General features: G+C 35.9%; 1 protein-coding gene and 1 long non-coding RNA gene across 3 annotated transcripts; one reads left to right on the plus strand and one right to left on the minus strand.

The window, feature by feature from the left end:
* Positions 1–443: 443 nt before the first annotated feature.
* Positions 444–3490, minus strand: LOC131171150 (uncharacterized). Its single transcript, XM_058130618.1, has 4 exons — positions 2990–3490; positions 2145–2854; positions 1434–1998; positions 444–632 (listed from the first exon to the last, which is right to left on the minus strand). Exons 1-4 carry the CDS (start codon positions 3488–3490, stop codon positions 444–446), a joined length of 1965 nt encoding a protein of 654 aa, XP_057986601.1.
* A 9960-nt stretch (positions 3491–13450) lies between these two features.
* Positions 13451–15843, plus strand: LOC131171977 (uncharacterized). 2 transcript variants are annotated; one of them, XR_009142690.1, is made up of 4 exons: positions 13451–13696; positions 13905–13977; positions 15423–15570; positions 15670–15843. It is a non-coding gene; the product is annotated as an uncharacterized LOC131171977 (long non-coding RNA). The 2 variants fall into 2 exon arrangements; XR_009142689.1 differs by lacking the exon at positions 15670–15843 and having other exon boundaries at positions 13455–13696; positions 15423–15661.
* The last annotated feature ends 4375 nt before the right edge of the window (positions 15844–20218 follow it).

Raw genomic sequence — 20218 nt, forward strand, 5'->3', positions numbered from 1 at the left:
TAGCTGAGTTTGTAATCTGATCTGACTCGTTAACACACCTAAAAATATTCTTAACAGAAGCCATTGGATTTGGAACACAATTATTAAAGACAGCTTTGTTCCTAGACTTCCAAATCTCCCAGCATGAAAAAGCTATAGCAGCCAGCATCTTTTGATCATTACTGAAAATGATGTACAACAGACTCCCACCATTGAACAACATATCTGAAACCCATTAGATTTGGCTTATAGGGGCAAGGCCCTGCAAACCAAGCTACTTTGGAGTGATCACACCAAAACAAGATGTGTTCTATAGATTCCACCTCCCTTTGACATATAGGATAGTTAAAATCAAGAGCAATTCCTCTGCGATAAAGATTTTTTTTCGAAGGGAGAGCATTTAACATCACTTTCCACATAAACACTTTAATTTTTGGTTGAATATCAAGACTCCAAATAGACTTTCATACATCCTTAGATATGGAAAAAGACTGATGAGGATGCTGAGCATTAGCATTACGAGCTTTATTCACCAGAAATCTATAGCCTGATTTCACAGAGTAAACTCCTGATCTATCAAAGTACCAAACAATAGAGTCCTGACATCCCATTGGTGCAACTGGTATTAACTTGATAGCAGCTGCCTCTTTTGCCTGAAATAAACTATGAAGAAGATCAGCTTTCCATTGGAGATTATTGTGGTCAATCAAATCAGCCACCAAATTCACATTTAAGGACAGCTTAAAGGCCTAGCAACTTTAAACTCTTGTAGATAAGGAACCCAGGGATCATCCCATAGAAGAATACTTCTACCATCAGCTACATTAAATCAAAAACCATCTTTAAGGACATCTCTACCTGCTAATAAACCTTGCCAAATCCAAGAATTCCTACCCAGAGGGTTAACTTGCCAAAAAGAGGAGTGGGAAAAATAAATTCCTTTAGCTATCCTTGCCCACAACGCCCTCGGATTCAAGAGAAGTCTCCAACATTGTTTTGCAAGACAAGCTAGATTAAACATATTAAAATCCTTAAACCCTAATCCTCCCCGATACTTTGGGTAGGAAGCATTATACCAGCTGACCCAATGAATCTTCCGTTCTGCTTCTTTTCTTCCCCACCAAAAATTTGAGACCAAACCATTTAGCTGGTTGCAAAAACTCTTCAGATATTTGAGCAGTGCCATGGAATATGTTGGGATAGCACAAAGAACTGCTTTGATAATAGTTTCTCTGCCCGCCTTGGATAATAATGTTTGCTTCCAAGATTGAGTCTTTGCCATGATTCTCTCTTTAACGAAGTTCAGAGCCTGAGCTTTTGACCTCCTCCATAGGGACGGGAGGCCTAAATACTTTTCTTCAGATTTCATCTCTCCCATAGAAAACATATTCAAAATCTCTTGCTTAAGAGATGTAGGAGTTTTCCTACTAAACTTAATACTTATGAAGATTGACCTTCTGACTTGATGCTGCTGAATACCTGTCAATAATACTCATAATAGCCATAGCTTCACCTTTATTAGCTTTCCCAAAAAGCAAAGTATCATCGGCAAAAAGGACATTTGTAATGACCGGAGTGGTTCTATTGATCTTTAGGCCTTTAATCTGTCCTAATTCTTTTGCATGAGCAATAAGACTAGAGAGAGCTTGAGAAACAAATAGGAACAAATATGGTGATAGAGGATCTCCTTGCCTGAGACCTCGAGTAAGTATGAAAGACTCAGATGGAGCACCATTGATAAGAATTGAAAAACTAACAGTAGATACACGCTGCATCACAAGCTTCACCCATCTTCTGTCAAAACCGAGTTGGGTAAGAACCTTCTCCAAAAAATCCCAATCAACTTGGTCATAGGCCTTATGCATGTCAAGTTTGATAGCCATGGAATGACTTCTACTATTAGAAGTTCTTAAAAAGTGGAAAGCTTCATGAACTATTATAATATTATCTTGAATAGCCCTTGAAGGGATAAAAGCTGCTTGATCTTGAGAAATAAGATAATCCATCCAAGGTTTAAGCCTATTAACAATAATTTTGGAGACAACTTTGTAGAGGAAATTGCATAGACTTATAGGTCTATATTGATTAATTGCAAAGGGACTTTTACATTTGGGAATCAGAACAATATTAGTTCTATTGATTTCCCTATGCATATAACCAGATACAAAACAATTTTGATAGCACAACAGACATCTTCCCCTACTGTATCCCAATTTTGTTGATAAAATAGCCCTGAGAAACCATCCGGTCCAAGAGCCTTTGATCCTCCTAAAGCAAAAGCAACAGTTTTAATTTCCTCATTTATCACCAGAGCTAGCAGGGAGTTGTTCATCTCTGGAGTAACACATTTGGGAAGGAAACTAATAACATCTTCTTCGCCTTGAGTGGGGCTCTTACTATATAAATTCTGGAAGTAAGAAACTATTTCTTCCTTTATATGATGCTCAGCGTCAATCCATTCACCATTGGCTTGCTGTAATCTAACAATTGAATTGCGATGCCGCCTTTGGATGGTAGATAAATGGAAGAAACGAGTATTCTTGTCCCCCTCTATCAGCCATGATATACGAGAATGCTGTTTCCAGTGAGCTTCGTCTCTTTTACATAACTCATTGAGGCGAGACAATATCTTATATTCAACTTCTCTATTCCCCTCCTCCATAGGATGATTATACAGGTTCTCCAGTTGAAGATGAAGGTTCTTAATTTTAGCTTTATTACCACAAAACACTTCAGTATTCCATCTGGCTAGAGACTTTCGACATGATTTTAGCTTCTGCACTGCCGAGAACATGGGGGAACCTGTAATTGGCTGTTTCCAAGCTGTTGCTATGACAGAGTTACAATCTGGATGCTGAAGCCATTTTTCCTCAAACTGAAACAAAAAAATTTTTCGAGTAATAGAAGATTCTAGGAGCAAAACTATAGGCCTGTGGTCAGAGCCTAACAAAGATTAATGTACAACATAAGCCTTCGGAAAGGATTCTCTCCACTAAATCGAGACTAAGACTCTGTCAAGGCGTTCTTGAATAGCATTCTCCCCAAACTGCTTATTGTACCAAGTAAAGGGAGGTCCCTTGCACTCTAAGTCCAAAAGAGCAGCTTGATTAATAAACTGTATCATATCCTGAACCTGAGAGTTCCTCATGTCATTTCCTCCCCATTTTTCATCTTGAGAGATAATGGAATTAAAATCCCCAATACAAGCCCATAATTCTGAAGTTGCAAAATTTAAGTTGCCCAAAGCTTCCCAAATTTTAGCTTTGTTTTCTCTAGCTGGACTGCCATACACAAAGGACATATGCCAAGAAACATTGCGATCATGCAAAAAAACATTGGCATCCACAATATTGCTAGAAGAAGCCAAAATATTTATATGAACGTTATCATTCCACCAAAGGGCTAGTCCTCCTGAAAGACCATTCGGCTCCACATAGTAGCTGTTCCCAAAATCCCTTCCAATTCTCCTTCGCAAGAACTCCATAAATCCTACCTTATTCTTTGTTTCCATGAGATAGATTATGGAGGGGTGATATTTCTTTATAAGCTCTCTAAGAGCTCAAACTGACCAGGGTTGCCCAATCCCCTGGCAGTTTCAGGCAATGGTTGTCATGGTTTCACCGGTGGCTTTAGGCCAGCCACTAAGGCCTCAGAGAAAACATCATTCTTCTGTGACTCCTTATCTGAATCAAATACGACACCTCCCCTTAAACCAACACCTAACAAGATTCCCTCCCGATCTTGCGAACCTAAAGAACCATCTCTAGCCATTCGCTTCCATTTTCTTGCTGGCATTACATTCTGTGAAGACATAGGGGCTGGCAAATTCTCTCCAATATCACCTTTAGTTGACATTGGACCTATATTTACTTGTGGGCTTATCCATGTTTGAGTTTTTTTTATCCCTATGCTCGCATTGATCCAAAAGCTAATTAGGGCCCTTAATATTTAATATCTCAACAATCTCCTTTGGATTTGGGCCCGCCACTATTACATCAGGTTTAAAGAGATTGCAAGCAAGATGTACTAGAAAGTCAAAGGGTCTAGGCTCACAAATTTGAGGATCAAGTGGGTTGGGCTGTAAAATTTTGAGACTACACAAATCAGCTTGGAAGGATCGTTTCCTTAGGGCCAAGTGTTTAACTTATTTGAGTTATCTGAGCACACCTGGACCTCTGGATTTGAAGCATACCAAGTCCTTTTGAGGCCCATATTCATCTGATCACTTTCTCCATCAACGTTGCATTTTATCCGAACATTTGAGCTTGTAGAAACAGTTCTCAAGATAGCATGTGCCTCCAATTGCTGCTCTTTATTAATATGCAATTGCAGAGGCTCAAGGGTATCCTTAACAATACTTCTAGGAGAACCCTTGTCAGTATCTTCTGTCCTCCCTTATGTCTCTAAGATGGGACTTTTGCCTTTGTTAAGGAAATCTTTGGGTAGAGCACTTAAATCAGAAATATCTGCTGCGACATCTGCTAAAGCAACAGAGGGTTGCTCATTGGCCTCTTTACATTTAATGCTGATAGGGACATCAAGCAAGATGGGAGATTGATTTTGTGGCAGAGCGTAAAGAGGACACGCTCCCTATGCAAGGTGTTGAACAGATGAAGAGTTAGGTAAGGGGAGGAAAGAGGCAGACACAGACTTGAGACTTTTGTCTTGAACAGAAGGACATTTTGAAGCTGGAGGGGATTTAGCCTGAAGCCAAAGGCCAAATTTCATAGGCGAGGAACTCCCAGCATCAACTCCTTCAAGGAACTTATCACAATTCCTCGTTATATGGCCAATGATTCCACATCGGAAGCAAAAGATTGGAAGCTTTTCATATCTAACTTTCACCCATTCTTTTTTATCGCCATAATTAGATAAGAAAAAAACCAGTAAGGAGGGTTTTACTTACCTCAACCCAGACTTTGATATGCATAGTAGATAGCCATTCCTCCATACTATTGTTTGCATTGTCCATCTGAATAAAACCCTTGAATAAATTGCCAATTCTGATTGCATTCTCCTCATTCCAGTTGATAGGAGGAAGTCCCACTATTTGAATCCAGAAAGCATTTGTAGAGAAATCAATCGCCGTTATTGACTTATCCGGTGGCCATTTCTTTAGGACCATTAGGTTATTATCAATCAACCAAGGTCCCCCTTCATATATTCTTTCCTTCTCCTCTGGATCATCGAACATAAGAATGAAAACACCTTCAGGCCCTCTTCTCACCTGAAATTCAGTTTTGATTGCCCAGATCTTGCCCATCACTATTTTGATAACCTAAGGATTGTATTTCCTAGCTGCAAGGATCTTTGCTACTAGCTTGTTATCTATCAGCTGTTGTCCTGACTCAGAGGATACAACCAACTCCAGCATCGGCTCTTCACAATTATGAGTTTCTATTTTATTGATAAGCTCCATTAATGAGTCATCAGTTTGACTCATGGTTAGACAGAGAAAGAAGTTAAAGGGAAGAAGGATAGACAGAGAAAAAGAAACTTGATAGGAAAAGAAAAACTTGTCCCTGACAAATCTTGAGAGAAAAACCGCTCCTCTTACAGGAGAAAACTTACGCCTCAAATGGCAGACAAATATTGTTTTTTTTTTTTAAATTATATATATATATATATATATATATATATATATATATATATATATATATTGTTTTTTTTTTTTGAGTTTTGACAAATTACCTTAACTATATAATTGAGGCTGTTCTAGATAAATAGTGAAATCGAAATTAATTTAACTAAATTGAATTACGTACTTTCTTATCTTCAAAACGATAGTATTTTATGCCTCCCTCTTATTTATTGCCTTTTTGTATTACGCTCATATTTCAAATATGATGTATCTTATGAAAACAATGAGATATCAGGTAAAATTTTCCTTGATAAGTTAGAATACTTTTGATATTTGATAATATATATATATATATATATATATATAAAGTGTGACACCCTTTACCCGTTTACAATGTAATCGAGTAAGATATGTCACATAATGTACTGGAATACCATATTTTATCTCAATTTTTTTTATCTTTCCTTAATTTATTTCTTTATGGTGATGAAATGCAATTTGTGAAATTTGACTCATTTAAGTTATTTATTAAAATTATAAATTCATTTGAAATTTCGAAAATTTTATAGAAAATCTAACAAAGTACCGGCTAAAAATGGAGAAAACAGTTCTTCGAAACTTGTGGAAAACACTTCCAATACATTTTCAATCATTCTCAACTCCATTATATCAACATAATCTTAATATTTCTCAACCATTTCTCATAAATTTTTCTATTTGTCATTCATGCATTTCACATGATAATCATATACAAATCATAAATAAATACTCAATTTTTATTTGTAAACACAAATTACAAATATTTACATTAATACCAAAATATATTACATGAGTTTCAACTATACATGAGAAAATAAAAGTTTAATTACAAAATACCAAAATGGAACCTAGTGTTCTACCAATGCACTGAAGTCTGTGAGGTGACACAGATACTATGCAGAATTGTAAACGGCATCACCCAGTCTGTGGTCTAGTGGGCTCTCTGTCAGTTTCTCCAGAACCTACACATGGCAAAAAGCAACGCGCTAATCAATAATGCTTAGTGGTGCCAATAATAAAATAAAAAGAACTAAAATAAATTAAATATGCAGTGTATATATTAATGTCTCATGCAGATAAATTTTTAATAATTATTTGTAGTCTATTTATTTGGCACTTGTTATATCAATTATTTCATTAAATTTATCAACTTCCATTTTTGGTTGCCAAATAACCTATACTGGATGACTGGGCTGGATAAACGAGTAAATTGGCACTAACTGAATAAATGGGTAAACTGGCACTAGGTACCAAGTACCTCGGGTTGTCACACCATCGGTCACGTATGTATCTCCCGGTGTGCAACAGAACAGCTAATAAGCTGTAATAAACATTGGGCACAAGGCCAAGTATCACACTGATATCAGAATGGCTAAAAGCCATAAAATCATAGAATGACATAATGCAATATGCAGTACTGCTAACTGAACCCTATTGGCATGCCAACCTATCCAAACCAATCTTACTAGGTGTACTAGGGCACATTACAAAGTTGTTGATTGAATTTTCATGTTTTACATATAAGGTTACTATTTATTTTACTATTTATGTCAAATTATTGACTTTTCAATGCATAATAGTTACATGAGTCCTAATCATATAAATTTATCACATTTTGGTTCCCAAAAGTGTTGGCATTAGTTGCCAATCCATACTTCTAACCAATGGAGAATAAATCGAAATTTCAATTTTTGGGTGCTAGAGTTCACTATATTATTAAGCCATTCTACAGTGAGAATTTGGCCAAATGTTCTTCACCAAAGTTGTTCCTTATTGTGTCTAGTTACATTTCACTTTTGAAATCACTCCATTTGGAGTTTTGTAGCTCAAGTTATGGCCTAAATACCATAACTGACCGGATTATAATTTTTCCAGAATTTCTGGGTAGAATCAATTCTGCAATTTTGATGTCTTAATTTTGATGGACAATTTCATTTAGTTCTGGTCAGAATTTAGAGTCATGGTCTTCATGAAAGTTATCCTAAATTGTCTAAGCTTTCCATTGATATCAAATTCAGGTCAAGTGGACATTTTTACACTGAGTTATGACCAAATGAATAAACATTGTTCATTTGGTCATTTTCCAGGGACAGCATATTGGTCATCCGGATTAAGTTAATTTTTAAGGCAACTTAGGTTGGTTTTCTGGGCAGGTTTCCTTCATCAAAGTTGCGGCATTATGTATCTAGTTTCACCTCCAATTGGCCTTACACTAATTGGAGCTATACAAGTTCAGTTAAGGCTCTACAAACACACTAGACTCCAAGAGTCTAGACTGCAGCACACAAGGCAGCCTACCCTTTTCAATATTCAATGACTCAATTCACTTCATATTAAGTTTAAAACTTACCAAATGGTCACTAGTTGACCATTAAAATGTTCCTACACTATTATAGGAGCAAAACCTCAATTTGCTCAAAACCCTAAGTTCTCAATTTCTCTACTCTTCCATTAACTTACAATTCAATGAGCTAAGTGTTAAGTTCATATCAAAGGCAGCTTATATACTCATTTAATCTAAGGAAATCATCAAAACCCTCATAAGTCCATGGTTGTCGAAAATGAGGTGACACTTTAACATATTTATTTTTGACGGAATTTCACATATCCTAGTTCAATTTATCATTCTAACAAGAAATTTGAAAGAAAGAGAAAAGGAATTGGACACTAACCCAAGTTTGCAAAACCTTTCTTTTCCTTCTTCTTTTTGCTGGCTAGAGAGAGTTTAAGGGGTGAGGAAGAGGTTTTGTGAAACGAGCTTAAAATTTTAGGGTGTTTTATCAAGAATTTCTAGTGAGAAGTTGTGATCAACAATGGTGAGAGGAGTGAGAGGAGGATGAGCCGGCTGAAATGGGAAGATAAGTTACAGAATTTTGTTTTCATTTTTACCTCAACTCATTTATGTTTATCTCTTTTTAATTGGTTCGTCCATTTCCCATTGGTTAGAATTTATAATTTGTTGGAAATTTTCTTTTATGCATTATGACATAATTGCTTATGTAATAATTCAATTTACATTTTATTTTTTTTTCTCATTTCTTTTACTCATTTTTAATTATTTTCTCACAAATATTAATTCATATTTTATGTCATAATAATTATTGAGTTAACTGGACAAGTTGGCCAAAAATCATCTCTGAAGACGAAATGACCAAAATGTCCTCCGTTTAGCTTAATGAACTAAAATTGTCTGTATCTATTGAAAAAAAAAATTTTAAGCCTTTTCTTGGCATTATAATGCCATAAAAACCTCAATGACTCTTCTTTGGAGTCCCAAAAATTATTTCATGAATTTTCTCTCAATTTTAGGGCTCCTAACTGCGAAAACCGCAACTTCCCACTAGGTTACCCATCACTAGGGCACCGGCTCATTTAACTTGGTTATATTTTATTTCTAAAATTTTTCCTAAATTTCTCTTATTAATATTTGAGTTATTTATGATTTCTCACTCTAATCTAAATATTTTTCTAAACGTTCTAGCTGTCCGGACCAACACTGGTCACCAGAACTGTGGAATATACGGAATTGCTACAGTGAGGATGTTACATAAAGTTTTTTAAACTTCTCAATATGTGTTCTCTAAGAAAAAAAAAGTCTTATTAATTTTCTTATTTATATTATTAACAAATTTTCAATATATATGAATTAAAAAAATTTTTGAGATCAATATAATTGAAAAATTGGAGAGTTTTCTTACTTAATAAAAGCTTTCTATTTTTTCTAGATATCTTTAAAAAATATATAAATTATGTGTTTATTAATTAGAAAATTGAAAGTCCAATTCTTGGAAAAACAGATTTTTCTATCTTCCCATTTCAAATTGATGTTAATGTCACGACCCAACTTATGGGCCGGACTGGTACTAGGACCTAGGTCAGCCTAAAGCCTCCCAGAACCGTAGTAAGCCTAACTATTCCTTAATCCAATCCTAAGGCCCATTTTAAGCCCAATTTCAAGAATTCAATCGGATAGAGTCCGGCCATAATATAGACCATGTAACGGGGAGTTTTTAACTCGCCCGACCTGTAAACACAATATATAATCATTTGGAGAGCTCAGCTCACCATCCATATACTCATAATATCATAAAATCCAATGGGAGCTCAGCTCTTTCATCCCATCCAGTCATGCATACATTTAATTTTCATACAAATTCAACATAATATTATATTACAGTCCCAAATTAATTAAAATACTTCTAACACATGCGGAGCCTAAAATTTGACTAAATTATATAAAATACATTAGATATACTAATTGATCTGCGAAGAAGAGGAGCAGGTTAGTCACAATAAGTAATCCTCCTATAGCCTGAAAAAATAAGATGAAGAGGAGTAAGCATTCTACTCAGAGAGTAAAATACTAATTTTAACTACAATTTCTATAGCTACCTAGAGCTAATGCATCCTAAGGAGTGGAATGCAACACCATCAGAATTTTCATACACATTATATCATAACAGCGAAAATGCAATTTGGAGCACTCATACACCCAATAATATTCAAACAGTACATATATGGGAGCTGATCCCCTATACAGCTCTCTTAATCCAACCTCTGCCAGCGAGTGTCTCTCAAGCCAGACTTTCGCTTGATAAACCAAATGCGGGGGCCAGCGAGATCATCTCGAGCCGTGCCTACCCCGACTTATCCATAAAGGACCGGGTCCCAGCGAGTGTCTCTCAAGCCGCGTTTACTTGTCCTATCCATATCCAATACCATACCACATGTACAACAACGCACGCACACTGCTCTAAATTATCACAAACAATATCCATGGCACTTCATCAATTAAGAATGCAATATAAAACGTACCTAGTATTTAACTACATAGATAAATATTTATAAGTTATGCATGGACATGTCTGAACATATAAAACTTTAAAAAATTAACAACCAAACAGTTAACAACCACAGTTTGAAAAATTATAATTTAGTCCCTACAATTACCCCTTTTGCAAAAACTACCCAAATGAGCTCTAAAAATTTTAAAACTTTGCCCCGTGGTCTTTAGCAATATTTTAAGTTAATGAAAAAGGAATTATATTTTTATAACTTATCACGAATATTTTATAGATTTTTAATCGAAATCAGGCACTAGATAATTAAGAAAAAGTAGAGTTCGGGTTTACCTATGCCAATTTCGACCTTGGGGAAGCATCCGGAACGTCTGAAAATGATGGGGTAGCCCATAATTTCGATCCAATTCTGAAACTTTTTCGGTAGTCTGCTTGCCCGGCCCGAAATTATAAACCCAAGCAACTGTTGAATTTCCGCAAATTGAAGGTACCTACACGAAGCCCACAACATGGGGGTTAGTATATAATTTTTATGGAATTTTCTAAATTCATTTAATACTCAGAAAAATAATGCGAAGTTTCGCGAGACTCACTGGGAAACGGTGTCGAAAAAATTCAAAATGGGTATTGCAGCGAAACTCTCGTCGAGTGGAGCACTCCGGTACTCTCAGATTTTTTGTGGGATTTACGGTTTTCGAGAAATCTAGCCCAAAAGTCTAAATGGGCTAAAACTTCCCGACCAAAAATTGGACAAGCCGCTTAATGGATTTTTGTATTCTTTGTGTCTATGGAAAGCTCTCGAGGTATAAATGTGTTTTGAGATAAGACTCGGTCCGATTGGTGGCCGAATTGGCCGGAATTGGCTCGAAAGTGAGGAGTCGCGCGCGCGCGAGGAGGAGTTTAGCCCGATCTTTCCGACGGCCTGGAGGCTTGCCGGCGACTGGGGAAGGGCGGGGGAGGTCGGAGACAGCGCAAGGAGGGGTGGAAGAGTGGTGGTCGGCGCGGAGGGAGAGGGAGGAGAGAAAAACGGGAGAGGGAAGAACGGCGTCGGGGAAGAGAGAAGGAAGAAGAAGAAAGGAAGAAGGGACCAATTCGATTCAACTGGTCCGATTCAATTCGGTTCGATTCGATTGGTTCAAATCAGGATACACGAAATTGAATTTTTACTCTGTCTTGAGACTAAAAAGGAGGCCTAGAAAATCTCAGAAAAATTTTAAAAAATTCAGAAAAATTTGTAGAGTCTAAATATATTTTTAGTTTTGTCACGTGATTTTAAAATTAATTTTTAAAAATCACCAAAGTTTTAAATCTTCGAAAATCGAACCCGATTTCAAAAATTTGAAAAATTTCAAATAATTTTCCTAAAATTTAAATAAAATAAAATATTAATAATTATCTAAAAAATAATAAATTTAAAAATTAGAAGTGTTACAGTTAAAAAATTCATTTTCAATTACTTTAAAGCAAAAAGAAAAAATAAATACAATACTAATATGGATTAGTTTGATTGTAAATACAATACGATGAAATTAATCATCTTTATAATGAGAGGAGACCGATAACTTTCTTATGTTTAAATTTTAAAAAAAATAAAATAAAATATAAAATATAAAAACTAAATACAATATTGTCTTATTGACGAAAGACTTAATCCTTTTATTGTCTTTTTCATTTCTCTCAATCAAATGCTTATTACCGTATCAAAAAATTTAAATGTTAATATAGATGTAACTATAATTTCTTATAAAGTAATAGTTCAACGTCATGCATCAAAAGAATTGGACAGAATGCTAACTCATCTATCCCACTAAGATGACTTGATTTTAATATAATTAATCAAGGTATACAAAATAAATTATAAGTTATGCAGAAAAATTCTATAATTTTATTTATTTGTATTTAGTAATTACATGTTAATAAATTTGAATAATTTGATTAGAAATAGTTTCTTATTCTAATGCTAAAGGTGAGCTGCATTCAATTATTATGAATTTTATTCGCAATGTAAATTTAAATTTTAATTAATGATTGTAATTATTTTATATTAATGCAATATACTTAAGTTAATACAAAAATAATTTGATATTTATATATATAATACAAAAATAATTTGATATATATATATATAATAAAATGTTTCAAAATATGAACTCAAACCAAATTTGAGTTAGACCAAAATAAAAAATTAAATTAAATTTAAATTAAAATATTAAAAAAACTAAATAATAACTGAATAAAAATAGAAAGTTGATTAATAATTTTAAATCTATCAAATATTTAGTTCTTATAATTTATTGGTTAATTTAACTAATTAAAAGGTTATTTTAAAATAACAATAATAGGAGTGGCAAGGAATCGAGTTTTACATATACTCAATTTAATCAAACCCTAATAAGATAAATTTATGTAATATATAATCAAGTTTTAAATGAATTTAGATTTGAAAAATAATACACATGATGAGTTTCGACTGAGTTCGAGTTTTACATGTTAAGTATTCGTTACCAAACTAATTTATATATATTTAATTAAATATAAAATACATATATTTTTTTAATAATATTTATAAATATTTAAATATTTTATTTGAAATAAATAAAGTTTAAATAATTTATGAAATTATTAAATTTTTAAAGTAAAAATTATTAATAAAAAATAATTTATATATATTATTAATTAAAATATATAAAATTAAACAATTCAATAACTAAATTTGAAATGAATTTAAATAATAAAAAGTAAACTTTAATCAAATTTCAAATAAATATAAATTTAAAAAATATTAATTTGATTCCAATTTTATAAATTTTCACTGGTATTGTCCCTGATCAGTATGAACTAAATAATTTATGAATTAAAAAAATATAAGACTGAACGATGGATATTTTAAAAGAAAGAAAATAAATTATTAATTTATTAAAATATAATAATTAAATAGTAATTTACTTTTTTTTGTTAATCGACATTTTTAACATGGATCGGATTTAAGAATATCGCATCAATTCATCATCAGATCCATCGACCCGACTCGAAAATAATACTCAATTCATTGGATTCGGACCCAGTCGAATCCGACGATTCAAGACACTGACGATTTTAAGACAATGGATTTTTGCTCTTCGCATTCATCGTCTCGGAGACTCGCAGTTAACGACGTAAATTATCAACTGTCGCTGCCTTGATTAGATCACGTTGTTCACAGGTTTGAGAGCCATGAACTGGGTTCAGCGCAAGATCTATCTGTATAATGTCACTTTTGGTCTCTACATGTTGGATTGGTGGGAGCGTTCCCTTTTCAGTATCCTTTCTTTTTTTCCTTATTTTCACTGGATTCGAATTCTAGATTTGATTGGTCTGCTCCATGCAATTTGTTTTGAAGTTTAGTTTTTTAATTGAATGGAAATTTTATTATTATTATTTTTTCATTTGGATTTTAGGGATTTTTTTCCCTTTCTCTGTTAGCTGTCTCTGTACATATTTGTGCTTTTGAGTTTCTGAACTTTCAGATACTTTGGTGATCGTGCTGATGTGGTTCATTTTCTACAATGGGTCGCGATATGTGACCGAGTTCTGTAAGAGGTAACAGTGATACATCTGTCTCTTAATTTTCATAATTGATTTGAGCTATTTCATTTGCCATAACTGAACTTTTAGAACTAGTAATTGCAAAAAGTTGCTGCTAAGCATTTAGTTTGTGCAGTATAGGACTTCAATAACATGGCTCTCTTACATGCTCTTTCTTTTTTTTTTGTCTTTTTTATGATTTGTTCATCGATTCAGCTAAAAGTCAGAATCAAATCAGAATGGATGTTAGGAAAGTGGGGAATGATAAAAACCATCCTTGACTAGCATGTTGGAAATTAAATACTCGAAGGGTAGTGTTTAGAGCTTACTGTCCCTAAATGTCTGTATCCGTTCGAAAATTCACAGTTCTCATGAATGCTTAATAACCTTAATTAAAGTAATAGAAATTTATGGTAAAACCAAGTATTTTAGTCAATCTCTCACACCCTGGCCTGAATTGAAGGCAACTTCTACATTTGACTTGCTTGATTGGTTAAGTACCTCTATCTTTCCATGCAACAGTCTTTCAGTGCTAGAATATCTCCAGGCTTTAGTTCTAGGAGTAGGGTAGTGTTTATCTGTGTGCTCATTGGAGATGGGCTTTTACTTGTTAATGTTATTAAGCATGACAAGTGTTAAAAGGATTGAAGGAATGCATTTCTTATAAACTGGTATAATTGGATCCATGGCTCCCATAATATATCTTGTTAGTATGAAGGTTAGCTGGCCAGCATCATTATCTGGTTGCCTCCTAATGCCAGAACTGTGCATCTTCTGCCTTTCGATTTTTGCTCTTGAAGACTTCGTTCTCTTTCCTTTTTGCTCAGGTTCCAAGTAACCCGTCCATAATCTTTGATCCTCATTTGTTCCTTGGAAAAACTGGGTTCCTTCCTTCTGTTTACTCTCGGAATGAATCTTCTTCATCACCACTTCCAACTCTGACTCCACAAGTTTCCATGCAAACAGCCCATTTCCCTCAGATTTCCCTAGGCTGTCCTGCATCAGGTGGTGGAGAGCTCATTCACTAGGATTCATGTTTTGTATTCTCTGTACAGATCCCATATTGACTGTTATTTTGAGCAGTCAACTGAATTAATGTTCTTGCCTATGATTGTATGTGTTGCTTTTCATGGTGCTTGGGTGCAGCAATATTTGCTTACCAGTTTTCCAAAACCGGAATGAGTTGGCAACTTGTAAGATAGACTTTACTTGGTTCTTCTGAATCTTAATTGGTGATAGTACTATATGCCATCTTGCTATTGAACAAAATGAGTTTGGAGCTGTGCATGACTGATTTTATCTCCCTTAAACCGTTGAGAGCATTCAGATTGTGACAGGCTGACAACACTTACTCGTTTGAAACTTTGTATCTCAATAATGGAATGCTACTTTATGAACTTAAGACAATGAATGGTTTATGAGAAAAAAATTTGGTCTAATTAATTTTCTTTCTATTTCAGGCATCTATGGTGAAGCTCAAACTCAGACGTCAATTTGGATGATCAAAATTATAATGGTCATGTAGAATGTTTGAGCGTTGCCGTGAATATCAAATCCATTTGCTTGAAAATTTCCCTTGTAGTCTTCCTACATCATAGTGTACACCTTGTAATGATCATCTATACCCTTGTCTTAAAGATTTGAGACTTTCACTTTGTTGTAATTATTCAAACTTTCCTAATTTTGACATTCCACTTAACTCTGCAGACTTTGGTTCTTTCCTTTATTCAATTATCCTGTGTAATGTTGATGATGTCCTGCTTCTATCCTGAAGGAGGACGGTCAAAGCACATATAAAACAACATGTTCAGTGAAGGAAACTCTACTGTAGAAATTACATAGATAATATTTAGTATTAAGTTGTGCTATTTTATTGTTTTAGATGGAGTTGAGTACATAAATTAGATTCAAGCCATGTGATTTTTTGAAATTAACTTTCATATTTGTTATAATGTCTATAAAAAACAAAAGTTTGATTTTCTTTCTAAAAAATGACAAAATAAAATAAAAAGCTGTGTACGGTGATTTGGCTTTGTCTATAAGCTGGGTTTCAATTTTGGTTGATTCTTTCACGCCTTTTGTTCTATTACGTCGTCGAGTACCCGAAGCCCTACAATTTGAGATTGGGAAGAGACGAAGGCTCACAGGCTTGCTCTTTTGGAGAAGACAGACGCAGGCGCGTAACTATAGCACATGCCAACTGATGTGATGGCGTGAAATTTTCAACTCATGCCCGCCAATCCACTGAGTATTATTGTTAAAGTTAACACATGCCAATTGATGTGATGGGGTAAGATTTAGAACTCGTGACCACCGATCCACCATGTATAGTTGTTAGCTTCCTATTGAGTTCCCTTTGTTGTGTACTAGTTTTGCTTTTATGCCTGATTTTGGCTTTGGGTTTCATGGTTAGCATTTTATTTTATACCAAATAAAAGTGAGAAATTTAACTATTCATCAATTTACCATATTAATGATTCAAGGAACAAAGGGCTCTATTAGTTTTTCATTTCTTATTTTTGAGTAGCTAACTGCTAAGGACTCATCAGAATCCTCATTAAAAAAAAATGAGGTGAGAAACCTAAGCTTATTTAAACTCTACATTGAAATATTATACTTTCAACATCTTTCTACTCAACTCGAAGGATTCCCACCTGAGAATGAATGCGAATCAAGCAAGTACGGCTATAGAAATAGTAATTAAGGGGTTTCTTGTAGCTCAACATCTCTTTCTTAGTTGTTCAATTGAACATAAAACGTTAAGGATTTATTGGGTTGGGGGGGGGGGGGGGGGGGGGTAACATAGCAAGGGAAATTTAAGTTCCCAATAAGTGTGAAAGAATGACCTGTTTGATTGCCATGATTATTTAACTTACCAAGAAGTTGATGGGTGTAACACCCCAAAATTTTAAATTTTATGAGCATTTTTGGTATTTTAATTTTATTTAAATTTTAGGAGTTTTTTTGAGATTTTTTGATTTTAAAAATCGGGTTCGATTTTCAAAATATAAACTTTGATGATTTTTAAAAATTAATTTAAAGACCACGTGGCAAAACTAAAAATATATTTGGAGTCTATGTATTTTTCTCGAGTTTTCGAATTTTTTCGAATTTTTGGACCTCGCTTTGGTCCCCGAGGCGAGTAAAATTCAAAATTTTGTACTTCGAATCGAATCGATCGATCGAACCGACCGATCGAATCGGACCGCTCCTTTCCTTTTTCTTCCTCGCGCTTCCTCTCCCTTCTCTCTCTCTTTCTCTCTCCTCCCCGCCACCGGCCACCACTCTCCACGCCACCCGACCCCGGCCACACCCTGTCACTCCACCACTGCCGCCAAAACGGCCTGAATCGCGCGAATTCCCTCCCTCGTGCGCACGGCGTTTCGGCTTCTCCGGTCAAAATCCGGCCGATCCGGCCACCAATTGGACCGGGTCTTGTGTTTAAAATCATCTACTCGGCGAGAGCTTTCCATAGACACCAAGAACGCCGAAATCTGTAAGTCAGGAGTATAATCTGCGGATCGACTCCTTTGAACTGATCAAATGCCATGGCGATCATTGGGCTGACCACTTCTTTGATGAGAGCAATCTCATCATAGTGTATGAAGAGCAACTGAAGGTCGGGCTCTGTTTTCCTTTGGACAAATTTTATAAGGCCGTCCTAAAATTCTATCACGTCTCGGTAGCTCAAGTGCATCCGAACTCCTAGCGGACTCTAATAGCTTTCCGGGGCCTCTGCCGAGCTAAGGGACTAGAACCCACGGCTAAAGTCTTTGCCGAACTACATAGGCTTGCCCGAAGGAAGGATGATGAGTTCTGGTTCTTTCAGGCTAAGCCTAACTATTCTCTCTTTACCGATCTCCCTTCTTCATTGAATAATTGGAAGAACCGGTTCTTCATTTTGAGGAGCAAAATTTGGAATGGCTTTGAGGGTATCCCACAGAGTTGGAAACACCTGGTCACTCTGATCTCAAAAAAGATCGCTTAAATAAGGACGAAGACGCTGTGGTGAAAGAGTTAAAGTCTCAGGCATTTACTCAGAAATTCTCTTGCTTAGACGCGGTGATGGCCAAACTGAAATATTGGATGATGCGACTAATCACTGACGAAGAATATAAGCTTCAGCTCTCTGACCTCAGCCCTGGTACTACTCATATCTCTGGTCTCTGAATCTTAGCGAACTCACTGACTTCTTCTTTTTGTAGGTATGGCGGGCGGTGATGCTTCCAAGGAGAGCCGTAAGCGAAAGAGGGAGGTCTCTAGAAAAGTGAGGGCGATGAAGGGGGCCACCATTACTGATGCTTAGACCCCTCGTCGTGAATCGGTAGAGGTGCCGAGCTCTCCTCCCTGATCTCAGGAGCAACCGATCCCTGAGGTAGAGGTCGTCGCTCCTACTCCTCAGCAAATGAGCTTCCACCTCCCCTGCCTCCTCCGATCTCTTCCAATGTGGAAGGGGAGTCTTCGGGTCCTACGGTTAGGACACTTTCCCGGGGTGCTCAACTTCTGATCCAATCGTTGAAAAGGAACCGCTCTACAAGGGGGAATCCCGGCCTGGCCAAAGTCATGGGAGCTTCCATCTGCTTCCAAGAAGATCGGAACCGGTTGGCAGAGGAGAGCATGGATGATATCTTAGCTTAGACAATGAGCTTGGGCTTAGAGGCCATTGCAAATCAATACGTACTCAGAGAGAAAGCCCATGCCTTAAAGAAGGAGATCCTTAAGGTAGTCCAAGACGCCTCAGCTGCACAAGCTCAACTCTCCTCTGCTAACGACTACATCGCCAGAATGGAAGAGCGGATGAAGCATTATGAGGAGAGGATAGCAGAGGTGGAACGAGAACTTGAAGATTCCCTAGTTGGTCGGTCTGCCGATCTTGCTCGTTATGCTGAAGAACTTCGGGCGAAGGAGGAAGAGCTCCGAGCTAAGGATGATAAACTTTAAGCTAAGGAAGAGGAGAGCACCACGAAGGAGGCCAGGGCTTATGTGAATGCCCATAATGACCTTCTAGCCGAGCTGAGGAAGCTGTATCCTGAATAGGACTTCTCCTGAATGAACAAGCTCGAGGCCGAAGATGAGAGCGATAAGGATCCAGAGAGAGAGAGAGAGAGAGAGAATGAGAGAAATGATAATGTACTTAGAGAACAGGCTTGGGGAGACCCTCCAACCGAATGACTTGTAAATTTTTATTTTGAAATGAAGTGAAGTCCTCTCTTTTGTTCAATTTCTTGATGAGATCGGAAAGCGTCCCAATTGTATGAGTACTTGATTGTTTGAACGTATTAGAACATCAAACTTAAAAGCAACTATTAACCTAAGTATAAGAGGTCGGAAAAACATTGTAAGCATGAGATCGGACTAAGCCATAACCAAATATCGGGTAGAACTTTAGAACATTAGAATTGAAAAGACTTGATTCGAATTCTTAAGATTGGAATCATTATTAAATCGGACAGAAACCTTAACTTTATTTTAAGGAATTTCTGGGACATACAAGTGAGGAACCTGATTCTAGCATTAGCTAAATGACTTTCCATAATATTTGTAAAGAGAGATCGGGAGGCAAGATTGGATGGTACGGAGACCTGATATTGGTTCGAACCCCTCTAATAAGAGATCGAAAAACAATCAACTAAGTGTGGGCTCGGTTTATTTCATGATCAAGCAATCGATGTGTTTAGAAAAGTCATTCGTGATCAAAGGATGTCGGCTGGGAGTCAATTTTAAAGTCCCTTGACCTCGGTGATCGACCAAAATATGGTGTCGACAGCAAGCAATCTATCGTCATAAATAGCTAAAATTTTCGGCTCAATCAAATTGACCACTTGCGAATAATCACCAACAGCTACGGAGAATAACTCAATAAAATACTTAGAAATAAAATCACCCATACCTTCCTTATCTCTTAACTAATGACCTGCAAAGTCTTACAGGACCTCAACATAATTTGACTTCTTTCTCGAAGAAGCTGAGCATGGAAAAAATAGGTATTGCTATCTCCTTCTTTAAGCCAAAATGTTTTAGATCTGTACTTCCAAAAGACTTGTTCATCTACCAAGATTCTGTTAAAACCATCTTTAAGCCCATCCTTAATAGCAAAGAAACATCATCCCTCCTTACCTTGAACGGTGTCCAACTCTCTATGAATACAATTGGCATCTTTTTTGAAACTACCCTGAAAGGACTTAACCCATTCATGAAGCTTTTGACCACACAAAAGGATCTTTGAATAATCTATTCCCTAATGGAATCCTCCTAA

The sequence above is a fragment of the Hevea brasiliensis genome, chromosome 2 (assembly GCF_030052815.1).
Source record: "Hevea brasiliensis isolate MT/VB/25A 57/8 chromosome 2, ASM3005281v1, whole genome shotgun sequence".
In the NCBI taxonomy this organism is placed as follows: Eukaryota; Viridiplantae; Streptophyta; class Magnoliopsida; order Malpighiales; family Euphorbiaceae; genus Hevea; species Hevea brasiliensis.